Source organism: Prionailurus viverrinus, chromosome C1, assembly GCF_022837055.1.
Source record: "Prionailurus viverrinus isolate Anna chromosome C1, UM_Priviv_1.0, whole genome shotgun sequence".
Taxonomy (NCBI): Eukaryota; Metazoa; Chordata; class Mammalia; order Carnivora; family Felidae; genus Prionailurus; species Prionailurus viverrinus.
The window spans coordinates 54,188,532-54,201,680 of NC_062568.1; the positions used below are offsets into that span (position 1 = coordinate 54,188,532).

Genomic DNA, 13,149 nt, shown 5'->3' on the forward strand with positions numbered 1-13,149 from the left:
CTCTGCTCTGCTTCATTGTTTCAGTTCCCTTTGCCAAACCCTTTGGTCTCTACAATGATGCAGAAGTAATTGTAAGATACTTATTTTTCTGTTGGCTTTCAGAATCTAATTGAACAGCGTTGCTATCAATACCTGAATACGTTTAAACCCCAAATCATAATAAAGATCAGGGTTTTTTTCCAAAAAGAAGTTTAGTAATTTTCTTGAAAAAAGTTTACTCAGGTTATCAATCTTTTTTTTCTTTTAACATTTCAGTTTGTTAGTAAAGAAAACAAGAAACAGCAGCTACAACTACAACTTTTACACATTTTTTTGTAAGAAAATTATTTGTAGAACAAAAACTGAGTTTTCTCCTCCTAATCTCTGATGTTGAAAGTGTTTTTATTTTTTTATTAAAAAATTTTAATGTTTTTATTTTGTTTTTGAGAGAGAGACAGACAGACAGACAGAGCATGAGCTGGGGAGGGGCAGAGAGAGAGAGGGAGACACAGAATCCGCAACAGGCTCCAGGCTCTGAGCTGTCAGCACAGAGCCCAACACGGGGCCCCAACCCATGAACCCCAAGATTGTGACCTGGGCAGCAGTCAGATGCTTAACTGAGTGAGCCACCCAGGTGCCCAGAAAGTATTTTTAGAATGTTGTTACACTTAGGGGCATCCGGGTTGATGCCTAATCAACATCAGTTGATTAAGTGTCCAACTCTTTTTTTTTTTTAATGTTTATTCATTTATTTTAAGAGAGAGAGTATGTTTGAGCAAGCAGGGGAGGGGCAGAAAGAGAGAGAGAGAAAGAATTCCAAGGGAACTCGGTGCTGTCCGCGCAGAGCTCAACTCAGGGCTCCATCCAGTGAACCACGAGATCGTGACCAGAGCCAAAATCAAGAGTAGGACACTTAACCAGCTCAGCCACCCAGGCGCCCCAAACATCCAACTCTTGATTTCAGCCCGGATTATGATCTCACAATTGGTGGTGAGGTTGATGGAGCCCCACATCAGTGGCTGTGCTGACAGCGTGGAGCCTATTTAAGATTCTCAGGGCAGGGCACCTGGGTGGCTCAGTCAGTTGGGTGTCTGACTCTTGATTTCAGGTTAGGTCGTGATCTCATAGTTCTCGAGTTTGAGCCCCGAGTAGGGCCCTGCACTCTCTTCCTCTCTCTGCTCCCCTGCCCCCTCCCCCGTGCACACGTGCTCTCTCTCTCTCAAAAATACATTTTAAAACTTATGAAAAAAGACTTTCTCTGGCCCTCTGCCCCCTCCATACCTTGTACAATCTCTCTCTCTAAAAAAATTAAAAATAGGGCACCTGGGTGACTCAGTTGGTTGTGTCTGACTTATGCTCAGGTGTTGATCTTATGGCCAGTGATTTCAAGCCCCACATCAGGGCTCTGTGCTAACAGTGTGGAGCCTGCTTGGGATTTTCTCTCTCCCTTTCTCTCTGCCCCTCTCCCCCATGTGCTCTCTCTCTCTCCTTCAAAATGAATAAATAAACTAAAATAAAAGAGAACATTATTACACTTAAATGGCTCCAAGTTGAATTCTTGGGTCTTTCAAAATGTTCACAAGTAGGCATGCAGAGAATATATGCATGCAAATAGATACTCCTTCTGGGCAGGAGAAGAAGAGTAACCTAATGCCAAGTTCACTAGAACAATCTCCCCCTTGGGGACCAGCATGCTTTGATGTCAAGTGAATGACACATTTCTTGTTTTTTTCAGGCTGGTGCTGCCACTTCTGTGTAGAGAAATGGTGGAACTCCTGGACAAGGGCGACAGTGTAGTGAACCATACAAGTTTATCAAATTACGCATTTTTGTATGGCGTCTTTCCTGTAGCGCCAGGCGTGGCTATCTTTGCAACACAGTTCAACATGGAAGTCGAGATTGTATGTATAGACTGTTCTCTAAGTTTGACTGTCCAGTTAGGAGAAAAATGAATTTTTAAAACGCAGAAATCAGCATTCTTTTATGAGAATTTGGTATGTGTAAGCTACTTCGTTGTAAATAAGGAGGCATCGTGTAACATCCTGTGATAATAGTTATTTAATGCAGGGTCTTTTCTCAGCCGTTGCTTTTTTCATTAGTCTTTTTAAATTTCAAATATTTCATTGTTGTACTTATACTGAAGCCTAGAGATTATCTACAGAATGGTAACTTTTGAAATTTTGGGTAAAAAAAAAAAAATGTTTCATTCACTGATAATTCAACCAGCAGATGCAAAACACCACATAATGAATTGCAGTAAATAGCTAAAATTAATTAATACCAAATTATTAGCCTTGTCTAAGCATATTGTACATGTTCCTTACGGTATTAGACTAAATGTTTTTGAAATATAACAAAGGAACTAAATTACTCAACAAAGGTTAGTTCCATTATTCAATCTGCATGGTAATTTTTTTTTTTTCGATTTTTTTGCCCTATATTTTATGAAATAGTGTGGAAGGAAACTGGTCATCAGTTTAATTAGATCATTAATATGGTTTACTGTCTAGAACCTAGAAGATTACCATCAGCGTGGATGTCTAGTATTGGTTATGTACAAATATTAATTGAGCATGGATTGGAAGAGCCAAAGGAACTTAACTGTGTTTTCCTTTAAGGACTCTCAGAAATGGGGAATGCAGCATTAGAGAATATGCTGGAATTTGTGATGTCTTTTTACTGACTCTTTTATTTTAGAATGTCTTAGTGTGGTGTGGCTATTTAAAGTTTAGAGTAATTGTTTATCGACAGCGTGACCCTCAATTTGATTTCATTTTTTGCAGATAACCTCAGGGATGGTCATAAGCACATTTGTGTCTGCACCAATCATGTACGTTTCTGCCTGGTTATTAACCTTTCCCACTATGGACCCTAAGCCATTGGCGTATGCCATCCAGAATGTTAGTTTTGATATAAGTATTATCAGCCTTGTCTCCTTGGTAAGTATGTCTCAGTGTAAAAATGAATGAAACACACAGAATGAATTTGAGAATAGCTTGGTAACAGGAAGTTAGGGATTTAAAATGTATTAAAAAAAAATCTCTTAGGCAATAGAGAAAGCTAAAGCTTACGCATAAAATGTACATATCAGCCTTCCGAGTTGTGTCTTTTGTTTTGAGAGTTAGTCATACAGCAGACAAGTCATGAGATTTAGTCAGACCTAGATTTGAACTGTGGCCCTGTCACAAACTAGCTGTGTGTCTCCAAACTTCAGTTTTCTCAGCTGTGAGCTGGAGATACTAATTTTACCCATTTCCATGGATTGTTTTAAGGATTACATGAGACAATATATGTGAAAAGCCTCTGCAAATGGTGAATCACTATACAAATAATAGCTGTTGTAGAATCATGGTTGGAAGGGATCATCTGTCCATCCATTTAATGTTAATGAAGCTTTCTGGATGAATCTAGTTCAAATTAAATACCTAAACATTTGACGGCTAGAGTATCCTGTAGCTCACGTTGCCTATGGAATTCAAGCGGTATTCTGGATGGGAGGGCAGGGGGAAGACAACTTTTACTGTTAAGGGAAAGGAGATAGGGATGAACATGTATACTGACAACAAATAAATGTGTGATTAATGTAATTTTTAGGACATTTCACTTCTGTTACACATTGTTAAAATCTGTGCTCTTTGGTAAGAGGATTGGGGAGAGAGATGATATAAATGTTGATTGAAATGAGGGCAGAAGAAAGAAGGAAATTTACCAGCATCCTTAGCTGGCCACTTGAGAGGGAGAATAGAAACCCAATTCTTTTAAATATAAGGGATGCAAGACAGTTCATCTTAAGGTGGGCAATGTGTGTTGTTCCAAATAAGACTACCTGGAATTTAGTTACTTTATGAGCCAGTATGGTGGGATTTAAAAGAGGAAAACTTAGAATAATGCATTATAACTGCATCTCCCGCTAAAGATCTTTTCCTGAATAGTTGGTGAACCTGTGTGCTACCCCAGCCGCCAAAAGTAGGCAAAGTTAGGACATGGCCCTGGTCAAGGCATTAGTTCTTAAAGACCCTGTCATTTTTGAACAGTTAATTTGTGATAGGATCTCCTCATTTTTTTTTCAAAGTATAAATGATATATAATTATCAGTTTCAGGAGTACATCATAGTGATTTGATATTTCTATACATTATGAAATGATCGCCATGATAAAACTGGTTACCATTTGTCACTATTCAAAGTTATTGCAATGTTATTGACTATGTTTTCTATGCTGTACATTAAGTCCCAGGACATATTTATTTCATAACTGGAAATTTGTACTTTTCAGTCCCCCTGACCTGTTTCACCTACCACTCAACTCCTCCCCCTTCTGATGGCCAACAGTTTCCTGTATCTATGAGTCTGTTTCTGTTTTGTTTGTTCATTTGGTTTGTTTTGGGGATTCCATATGGAAGTGAAATCATTTACTATTTATGTTTCTCTGTCTGACTTATTTCACTTAGCATAATACCTTCTAGGTCCATCTATGTTGTTACATCTCCATGCTATTTATATAGCATGGATATAGTAATTTACCTTAATATTTTGGGGGGGGAACTAGGCAGATTAAAGTAAGTAAAATACTGGAATTTCTTTTGAACCAAGATAAACAGAATCCTTTAAAGAAGCTAATAAGGGGTATCTGGGTGGCTCAGTCAGTTAAGCGTCTGACTCTTGATTTCCGCTCAGGTCATGATCTCATGGTGGTGAGCTTGAGCCCCGCATGGGGCTCTGCACTGGATGCGGAGCCTGCTTAAGATCCTCACTCCCCTCCTCCCTCTGCCCCTCCTCTGCTTATGCACACCAGTGTCCAGTCTCTCTCTCTCTCAAAAAAGAGCTAATCAATGAGTTATTTGATAAGGAGTTATTAAGGTTTTAAAAACCTAAGTAACTTTTGAACCTTTTATCTTTAAGATCTGGTCTCTGGCTATTCTTCTTTTGAGTAAGAAATATAAACAGCTCCCTCATATGCTTACAACTAATTTACTCATCGCTCAGGTTAGTAAACATATAGATATTTGGAATTATGCTTTTTTCATTGATTATTCTACTGTAGAGGAGAAAATTATTTCGCTGGGTTTTTCCAGTTATAAAGTCAAAAGTATTTTTTACTGAATGCAGTCAGTTACAACTTGATTACAATTAATTCATGCCTAATTTATTATATACCACAGTAGGTCTTGAACTGTATATAAAGGCTGATAATGGTGGGCAGTAATAATTTTGCATTTTTTAATAGAAATAACTGAATCATTAAAGATTGAATTCTCTCACATTTTTAATAGAAATAATTGAATCACTAAAGGTTGAATTCTCTCACAATCTTATTCTTCTAGTCAAATCGTTGCATATCTCAAATTATAATGGAAAAAAGTTTAGCATTTTTTATGTAACCCATTAATAATTATAAGATTAGTATTTAGAATGTTGTCTGTTTCAATTATGTACATTGTTAAAGACTGTGTAAAAAGGGGTTTTATAAAACTTGAAGCTTTAGTATAGCTAGCATAATTATTCAGCAGTCCTTTAAAGTGAATAATTATATTTGCTGTGAATAAAAACATTTATGTGACTCATATGAATATGACTGACTTTGTTCATAATTATTTCTTCAGTCTATTGTCTGTGCTGGAATGATGATATGGAATTTTGTGAAAGAAAAAAATTTTGTTGGACAAATTCTGGTGTTTGTTCTATTGTACAGCTCCCTCTATAGCACCTACCTGTGGACAGGTGAGTTGGATCATAAATGGAAGTTTAAGTCTTTTGTCATTAGAAGCTCTCAGCTGAGAGCTGACCTTTTTGAAGTCTAGTAGGATAGGATTAAGGCATTCTCTCAGCCACTACTGTCACTAGCACAGGCCGTCAGCAGTGCTGTGCTGTTTCCTGGTGTACTGTATTCCTGACTGGATTCAGGGGGTTTCCGGTCACGTGGTCTTTTTCCTCAGGATCTTTGGCTCTCGGCCCCAGTCAGCACAGCTCGCCTTTGGACACACCAAGAGATCAGGTACTGGAGGCAAGTGAAGAAAGGAGGGAGGGAATGGCAGAGAAGTATGAGGCATGTCAGGTATGTCCCCGAGATCACCAATAGGGTCCAACAGAACTGAGTGAAAAATTCTGGCTCTGCCTTCAGCGAATGACTTAACTTTTACAACCTCAGTTTCCTCATCTGTGAGACTGGGTTATCACACCTTGCAGAGTTACTTTGAGAACTGAATGAGATATGGGTATTTATGCCTACTACATATTAGGCAGTCAACAACTGGAACTATATTATTAAACAGAAGGAAAAGTGGTTATATGAGAACAAGAAAAGGTAAGGAATAAAAGGATATGGAAATACAAGAGTACCCGGGAAGAAAGACTGTTTCTGATTTCAACTAGCTCCAAAAAAGGGATTCAACTGTTTTAGCATATTGTCATTTTGAAGTATATAATATTTATTTGGATGCATACATTCCGGTATGTTTGTGAAACGTTCTGTCTGACTGTATTGTATTCATACCAAAGATGTGAACCCATAAAATGGCACATAAGAGGAAAGTGGTAGAATGGAAGCACTGGTTATGGTCACTGTTAGGAGGCAGGTGTCAGGAAGTGGCTTCAAGGGACAGGCCTTTGATTTCATGCCTTTAAGATCACAAGTAGGGCCCTTCCAAGTCAATAGCCTTTTGAAGTGAAGCAACAATGTGAGGAGAAAGTATAGAATGAAAAATTCGGTGCTAACAGGAGAAGGTGTGCGCTTTCTAAAGGCAGTGTATCTGTACCTAAACCAAGGTGAGTTCACTCCTTGGTGAGTCACAGATAGAAACTACACCTGGTGAGTCGTCGCACAAAGGAAACTTTATTTGCAACAAATAAGGAGATCATAACTTTCAAAGCTGTGACTCCCTGCAGGGGTGAGTGGGTTCCTTTTATTTAGGGTTAGGATGCATATTTAGATAGGGAAGCCTTGTCATGGTATGTAGAGGCAGGCACATGGTCACACCTTCAGGAGACGTGTCTATATGTACATTGTATGTTATGTAAATGAGGCTGTGCTCCTTCCTGGGTGGAGATTTTAATGTTATGATGAGGTAAAGGTAAATGTTGATCATCCCAGAGGTCACTCCATGGTCCATCTGCGCAAGTGAGAGTCAGGGGTTTCACTCAAAGTGGTCTGGGTGGGTGGTCTGGGTCACCAGAGCTCTTCCTCGAGCAGTCATTATTGTTTGAGTGGTAGTTTCGGTTTGCATCATGGGATGTTAGGCCTGTAGGATCCTTTGCCCAAGTTAAGAGGTAAGTTGGAAAGAAGAGTTTAAGGAAAAATGTGGGACAAACATGGGTAAGTACAAGCATGTGAGCAGTAAGTTCAGGTCTTGGGATCCAGCTGGTGCACATCTTGCATAGCCTAAGAGTTTTCATGAGATGTCAAGTAAAAGAGCCTAAAGATTTCTATTTACAAATACAGATGAACCAACTTGATCTCGAATACTTAGGTTTATTAATGGTAAACTTATCATATGAATAGGAGAACAGCAAATAGATCAATATATCAAAAATCCCCAAGTGTCCTTGAAATCCTATTTAAGCATGCATGCCAAAATCTATCCAGAGACCTTGTTCTGAATTCCTGGATCCCTGTGAAGGTGCCCCTTAACCCTTGTTATTATGCTATAACAGAATTTTAAATCTAAAGTGTCATTGTATATCATCTGTTCAACATTTCCAATTTCATTCATGTGCATACTGTCTTTGCAATTTTTTTTACGTTTATTTATTTTGAGAGAGAGAGAGAGCAAGCAGAGGAGGGGCAGAGCGAGAGGAAGACAGAATTTCAAGCAGGCTCTGCACTGTTGGCACATAGCCTGATGTGGGACTTGAACTGACAAACCACGAGATCATGACCTGAGCCAAAGTCAAGAGTCAGACCCTTAACCGACTAAGCCACCCAGGTGCTCCCATCTTCACAATTTTTGCCATATCTGCATACCACTTGTCCTTTTTTTATTTTTCCCTAAAAATTTACTCACTTTTTTTACTTTAATAAATTGAGCCTTATATTAAAATCCCAGGTTTTGGCTGCCTGGGTGGCTTAGTCAGTTAAGCATCCGACTTTGGCTCAGGTCATGATCTCGCAGTTCGTGAGTTCAAGCCCCACATTGGGCTCTGTGCTGACAGCTCAGAGCCTGCTTGGGATTCTCTCTGTCTCTCTCTGTCTCTCTCTGTCTCTCTCTCTCTCTTTCTGCCCCTTCCCTGCTTGCACTCTGTCTCTCTCTCTCAAAAATAAATAAACATTAAAAAAAATGAAAATAAAATAAAATCCCAGGTTTTGTGTGCTAGTTTTTCAAGTACATGTTAAAATAAATATGGAGTGCCTAGGTGGCTTGGGTTGCACGTCTGACTTCGGCTCAGGTCATGATCTCATGGTTCATGAGTTCAAGCCCCGCTCAGACAGGAGCCTGGAGCCTGCTTCAGATTCCGTGTCTGCCTCTCTGTCTCTCTCTCTCTGCCCCTGTCCCATTTATATTCTCTCTCTCTCTCTCTCTCTCTCTCTCTCTCTCTCTCTCTCTCTCTCAAATATAAATAAACGTTGAAAAATTAAAAAAAAAAAACAACCCAAAACTAGTCAAAAAATTTCACCTTGCACCACCTATAGTCTCTACAGTTTGGAAACCCTAGTTTAGTTGAAGTCCTTTGTTTTTCAAATGAGTTAAAAAAGGCCTCAAGAGATTAACTGATTCTGGCAGGAACTCTCAAAGCTTCTGCCAGAAACTCAAGAGAGATCCAGGGCTAGCCTGGGCCTATTGGTATATCCATCGTTTCATAAGGCAGGAAAGATGACCTTTAGATAAAGAGTACCCTCATGACCGTAACACAGCTGGCACACTATTGTGTACCTTGTTTCCCTGGCACTTTGAAAACCTAGAACTATAGAGTGTCCAAATGTGTTTTTTAACACATTTGTTAAAAATGTTGATTTGTATTATTGTAGCATAGTGTTACTTAATCTGTACCATCTTGGATCGGAGTCTGGATTCCTTATGTACAGCTAATATACAACTTTAAAACCAAAGCAAATTCACAAATGAGAGTCCCAGTTACAAACTCTGTGAGTCTAATTAGCAACATTCATTGACATGACAAAGGATGTTGTTTTGCTAGTCTGAATCACAGCTTGGAATGTAAAAATGGAACTCATTTCTCTGGTGAGGGTTTTGGTTTTTTGGTTTTTTTTTTTTTAGTGTGGCTTGCCTTTACTTTCGTGTTTGGATTTATGACCTGGTTCATCTCACTGCTTTTCTCTCTTCAAACTACCACAGAACCTTCCCTTGGACCATGCATTGTGATATCATTTGGCCTTCATGTGGCTCAAACTTAATGTAAAACCAAATGTAAGCTCTAAAATCATGAGACTACACTTTGGTTATTAGATGGGCATCTCGATGATTATCGATGAAAATATATCAGATAGATTTAAACTGTCCCGTAAAAATTTCTAGACCCTGCAGGATATGTCTTAAGAGCCCTAGGGGTCCATGGATCTGAGTTTTAGAAACTGATAGAGTTGGACTTAACCTTGGATCAGAAGGCTGGGTTTGTAGTCCTGCCCTGCCCTCTGCTGGCTATGTGGCTTGGGCAAACCTTTGCTTCCATAGCTATAAAATGAAGGTGTTAATTTAAAAGTGGTCCCTTCCAACTCCCAAGTTCTAAGATTGTATAACCATGTAGGATTGATTAAATTTTACTTGTATAAATAATTGGATTTATGGTATAATGTATGCTCAAGAGTTTTAAAACATTTGTTTTTGTATTAAGTTCATATTATATTTGTATTAAGATCTGTCATTTAGGGGCGCCTGGGTGGCGCAGTCGGTTGGGCGTCCGACTTCAGCCAGGTCACGATCTCGCGGTCTGTGAGTTCGAGCCCCGTGTCGGGCTCTGGGCTGATGGCTCAGAGCCTGGAGCCTGTTTCTGATTCTGTGTCTCCCTCTCTCTCTGCCCCTCCCCTGTTCATGCTCTGCCTCTCTCTGTCCCAAAAATAAATAAAAAAAAAATAAAAAAAAAATAAAAAAAAAAAAGATCTGTCATTTAGACTTGGGTCATTTTCCAAAAATTAAACCTGTATGAGACTTGCCTATACTTTCTTACCACCAGCAGAGTGGGGGTGTTTTTATTTTTAGACTTGTTCTGTATCCACTTACATTTTTTTAAACAAATATACTTAGATTCCAAACATATCAGTCAAAAGAATAAAATGATTTGGGCTTTTGAAAAAATCCTCATGTATAAAACAAGAAGATTTGAGCAAAAAAAATGACACGGGAGGGAAAACATGAATGATTTTGAGGAAATCTTGCTTCAAAATATTGGGGACAGCATTTCTTTAGAAAGAGTAAATTCTAGGGCAAAACCCACAGACTACCATTGAAATAAGTTTGGTTAAAGTTCTATGAAGTCCAGTCAACATCAAGAGTAATTGTCTGCCTTTCAATCTCTATTTCTTGTTCATAGGCCTTCTGGCAGTTTCTTTGTTTCTTTTAAAAAAGAGAGAGAGTGTACAAATTCCTGTTGGAATCATCATAATATCTGGCTGGGGGTAAGTTGATAGTTTTCTGTTTGCTTACGTGTTTCCATATATACAGTTCCTATTCATCCTCTTTTTCTCTCTCAAACCCTCATTACAGAATCCCTGCTCTCCTTGTTGGTGTTCTTCTGATAACTGGAAAACATAATGGGGATAGCATTGACTCGGCCTTCTTTTATGGAAAAGAGCAGGTAAGAGGAGTTTATGGACAATTCTGTTCTTGGGAATGTCTCTTTCTAGCTTGTTACTGTGTTTTGCTCTACGTACATTAAAAGTTATTTTACAAATCTGTTTATTTATTTATTGCACATCACATTGGTGCTAAGGATTTCCAAATGCTTCAAACTTATTGGGTCTTCTTCTTTTTTTTTTTTTTTTTTTTTAAGTTTATTTATTTTGAGAGAGAGTACGCGAGTGCTCGTGTGAACAGGGGAGGGGCAGAGAGAGAATCCCAAGCAGCGTCAGCACAGAGTTCAACACGGGACTTGAACTCACACACCGTGAGATCATGACCTGAGCTGAAATCAAGAGTTGGACGCTCAACCAACTGAGCCACTCAGGTGCCCCAAAACTTATTGGGTCTTCTTAAACTCACTTATGAATTATGTTTCCTCTACTGGAGGAGAGAGTGATTAATGTATCTACTGATCAGAATTTTCTAGGGCTAGGGCCCAAAGATGTGTGTTTGTAAATAGTTTTTTTTTTTTTTTTTTTTTTTTTTTTTAGTGTTTATTTTTGAGAGAATGCAAGTGGGAGAGAGGCAGAGAAAAGGGGACAGAGGATCTGAAGTGGGCTCTGTGCTGACAGCAAGCCGACGTGGGGCTCGAACTCACAAACCAAACTGAGGTCATGACCTGAGCCGATGTCGGAGGCTCACCTGATTGAGCCATCCAGGTGCTCCAAGGATGTGTGTTTTTAAAAAGACCGTCAAGGGGCGCCTGGGTGGCGCAGTCAGTTAAGCGTCCGACTTCAGCCAGGTCACGATCTCGCGGTCCGTGAGTTCGAGCTCCGTGTCAGGCTCTGGGCTGATGGCTCAGAGCCTGGAGCCTGTTTCTGATTCTGTGTCTCCCTCTCTCTCTGCCCCTCCCCCGTTCATGCTCTGTCTTTCTCTGTCCCAAAAATAAATAAACGTTGAAAAAAAAAATTAAAAAAAAAAGACCGTCAAAAATTTTGACTTCCTATCTCCTTTTTTCTTTTTTGTAATTTTGAACTTTATTGGGTTGTTGTGAGAATAGATAAGATTATACATTTAAAGGACTTAGACTAGTGCTGGCATATAGTTAGTACTCAATAAGTATTAGCCAGAATTATTTATGTTTAGGATTATTACCATAACAGAGTCTCCAGCTGAGGTACCCTTGAACTTAGGTATTAAAACAAGCAAAAACTTTAAATTAAAAAAGGCCTGTGAGTAGTCATTTAGATTACTTATAGAAGAAACCAAGATATTGATGTACAGTGAAAGAAGCATCTAGAAATCTTACATGATTACAAGCAAATCCTAGTTTCTCTACAAGTAACCTATATCCCTTTCATACTCTTAGTCTTTTTTTTGAGAACTGTTCTAAAGCATTTGTAGCTGTGGGGATATTGTATTTCCCACCAGAAAAAGTTCCCTTTACCTATTCTACTAAGATTGTCAAAGATGGGATTACGCCAAGTGTCCTAATGTGTCTTTGCAACAACTGGCAGATGATCATCACGGCAGTCACCCTGTTCTGCAGCATTGTGATAGCGGGCATATCACTCATGTGTATGAACCGCACCACCCAAGCGGGACGCTATGAAGGCTTCGACCAGTCTCAGAGCCACAAAGCAGCAGAGCCTGGGAACACCACTTTTGAGGAGAGTCCAGTGCCGATAAACGATCCGGAACCTTTTACAAGCTCTATCCCGGAAACAGGTACGATCCTTAAATGTAAAGAAACGCTTCCATGCCTGTATAGCGTGTATCCTGAGTGTTTCGTTTCAGAAAACTCCCTTGAACTATCTGGAATATCACAGGTATTTGTCAAATGAGGGACTTGAATCATAGTCAAGAGCAGAAAGAGCTTGCAGGTTCTTCATTAGATTCGCGTTTGTAAGTCTCTTGTGAGGATCATCTTGTGTTAAATCCTAAGACTTCTTTGGACCTGAAAGTTTAGGAAAAAGTAACAACTGAAGGAAGTCCCCTTCCAGGAAACCCAGCACTTAAAACATTTGTTAACTTGACAGTCTTGTATCAGGCAAGCACCGTAATAAAATGAATTAAGGGAGGCCTGATGAAACAGAGTTAGTAGGAATTGGCAAACTGTAGTCTGCAGGCCAAATCTGGTCCCTTGACTGTTCTCGTATGGCCCAGTTCTTACATATTCCGTGTTCATGATGTTTTGTTCGAACACACCCGTGCTCACTTATTTGTGTATTTTCCATGGCTGCTTTCATGCTGATGCTGGTAGAGTTGAGTCATTCACCAGAGACCAGGGGCCTGCCAAGCCTACAGTATTTATCATCTAGTCCTTTATAGAAAATGTCTGCCAATCCTTGGTATAAGTGAAAGTATGATCGTAACTAGTAACTTTGTTAATAAGTGTCAACAATTGTTGTGAGATTTGCTTCAATTCATGAAGGGAACTC

At 39.3% G+C, this 13,149-nt stretch overlaps 1 protein-coding gene across 1 annotated transcript in view; it reads left to right on the forward strand.

Annotated features, from left to right (window-relative positions):
* The window catches only part of GPR155 (G protein-coupled receptor 155), a 47,450-nt gene that overhangs the window by 15,386 nt on the left and 18,915 nt on the right, over window positions 1-13,149 (forward strand). The window contains exons 4-10 of the mRNA XM_047869450.1: window positions 1,715-1,880; window positions 2,763-2,918; window positions 4,881-4,964; window positions 5,582-5,699; window positions 10,461-10,545; window positions 10,634-10,724; window positions 12,226-12,436. Of these exons, the coding sequence (XP_047725406.1) occupies window positions 1,715-1,880; window positions 2,763-2,918; window positions 4,881-4,964; window positions 5,582-5,699; window positions 10,461-10,545; window positions 10,634-10,724; window positions 12,226-12,436 (911 nt within the window). The remainder of the gene's footprint in view (window positions 1-1,714; window positions 1,881-2,762; window positions 2,919-4,880; window positions 4,965-5,581; window positions 5,700-10,460; window positions 10,546-10,633; window positions 10,725-12,225; window positions 12,437-13,149) is intronic.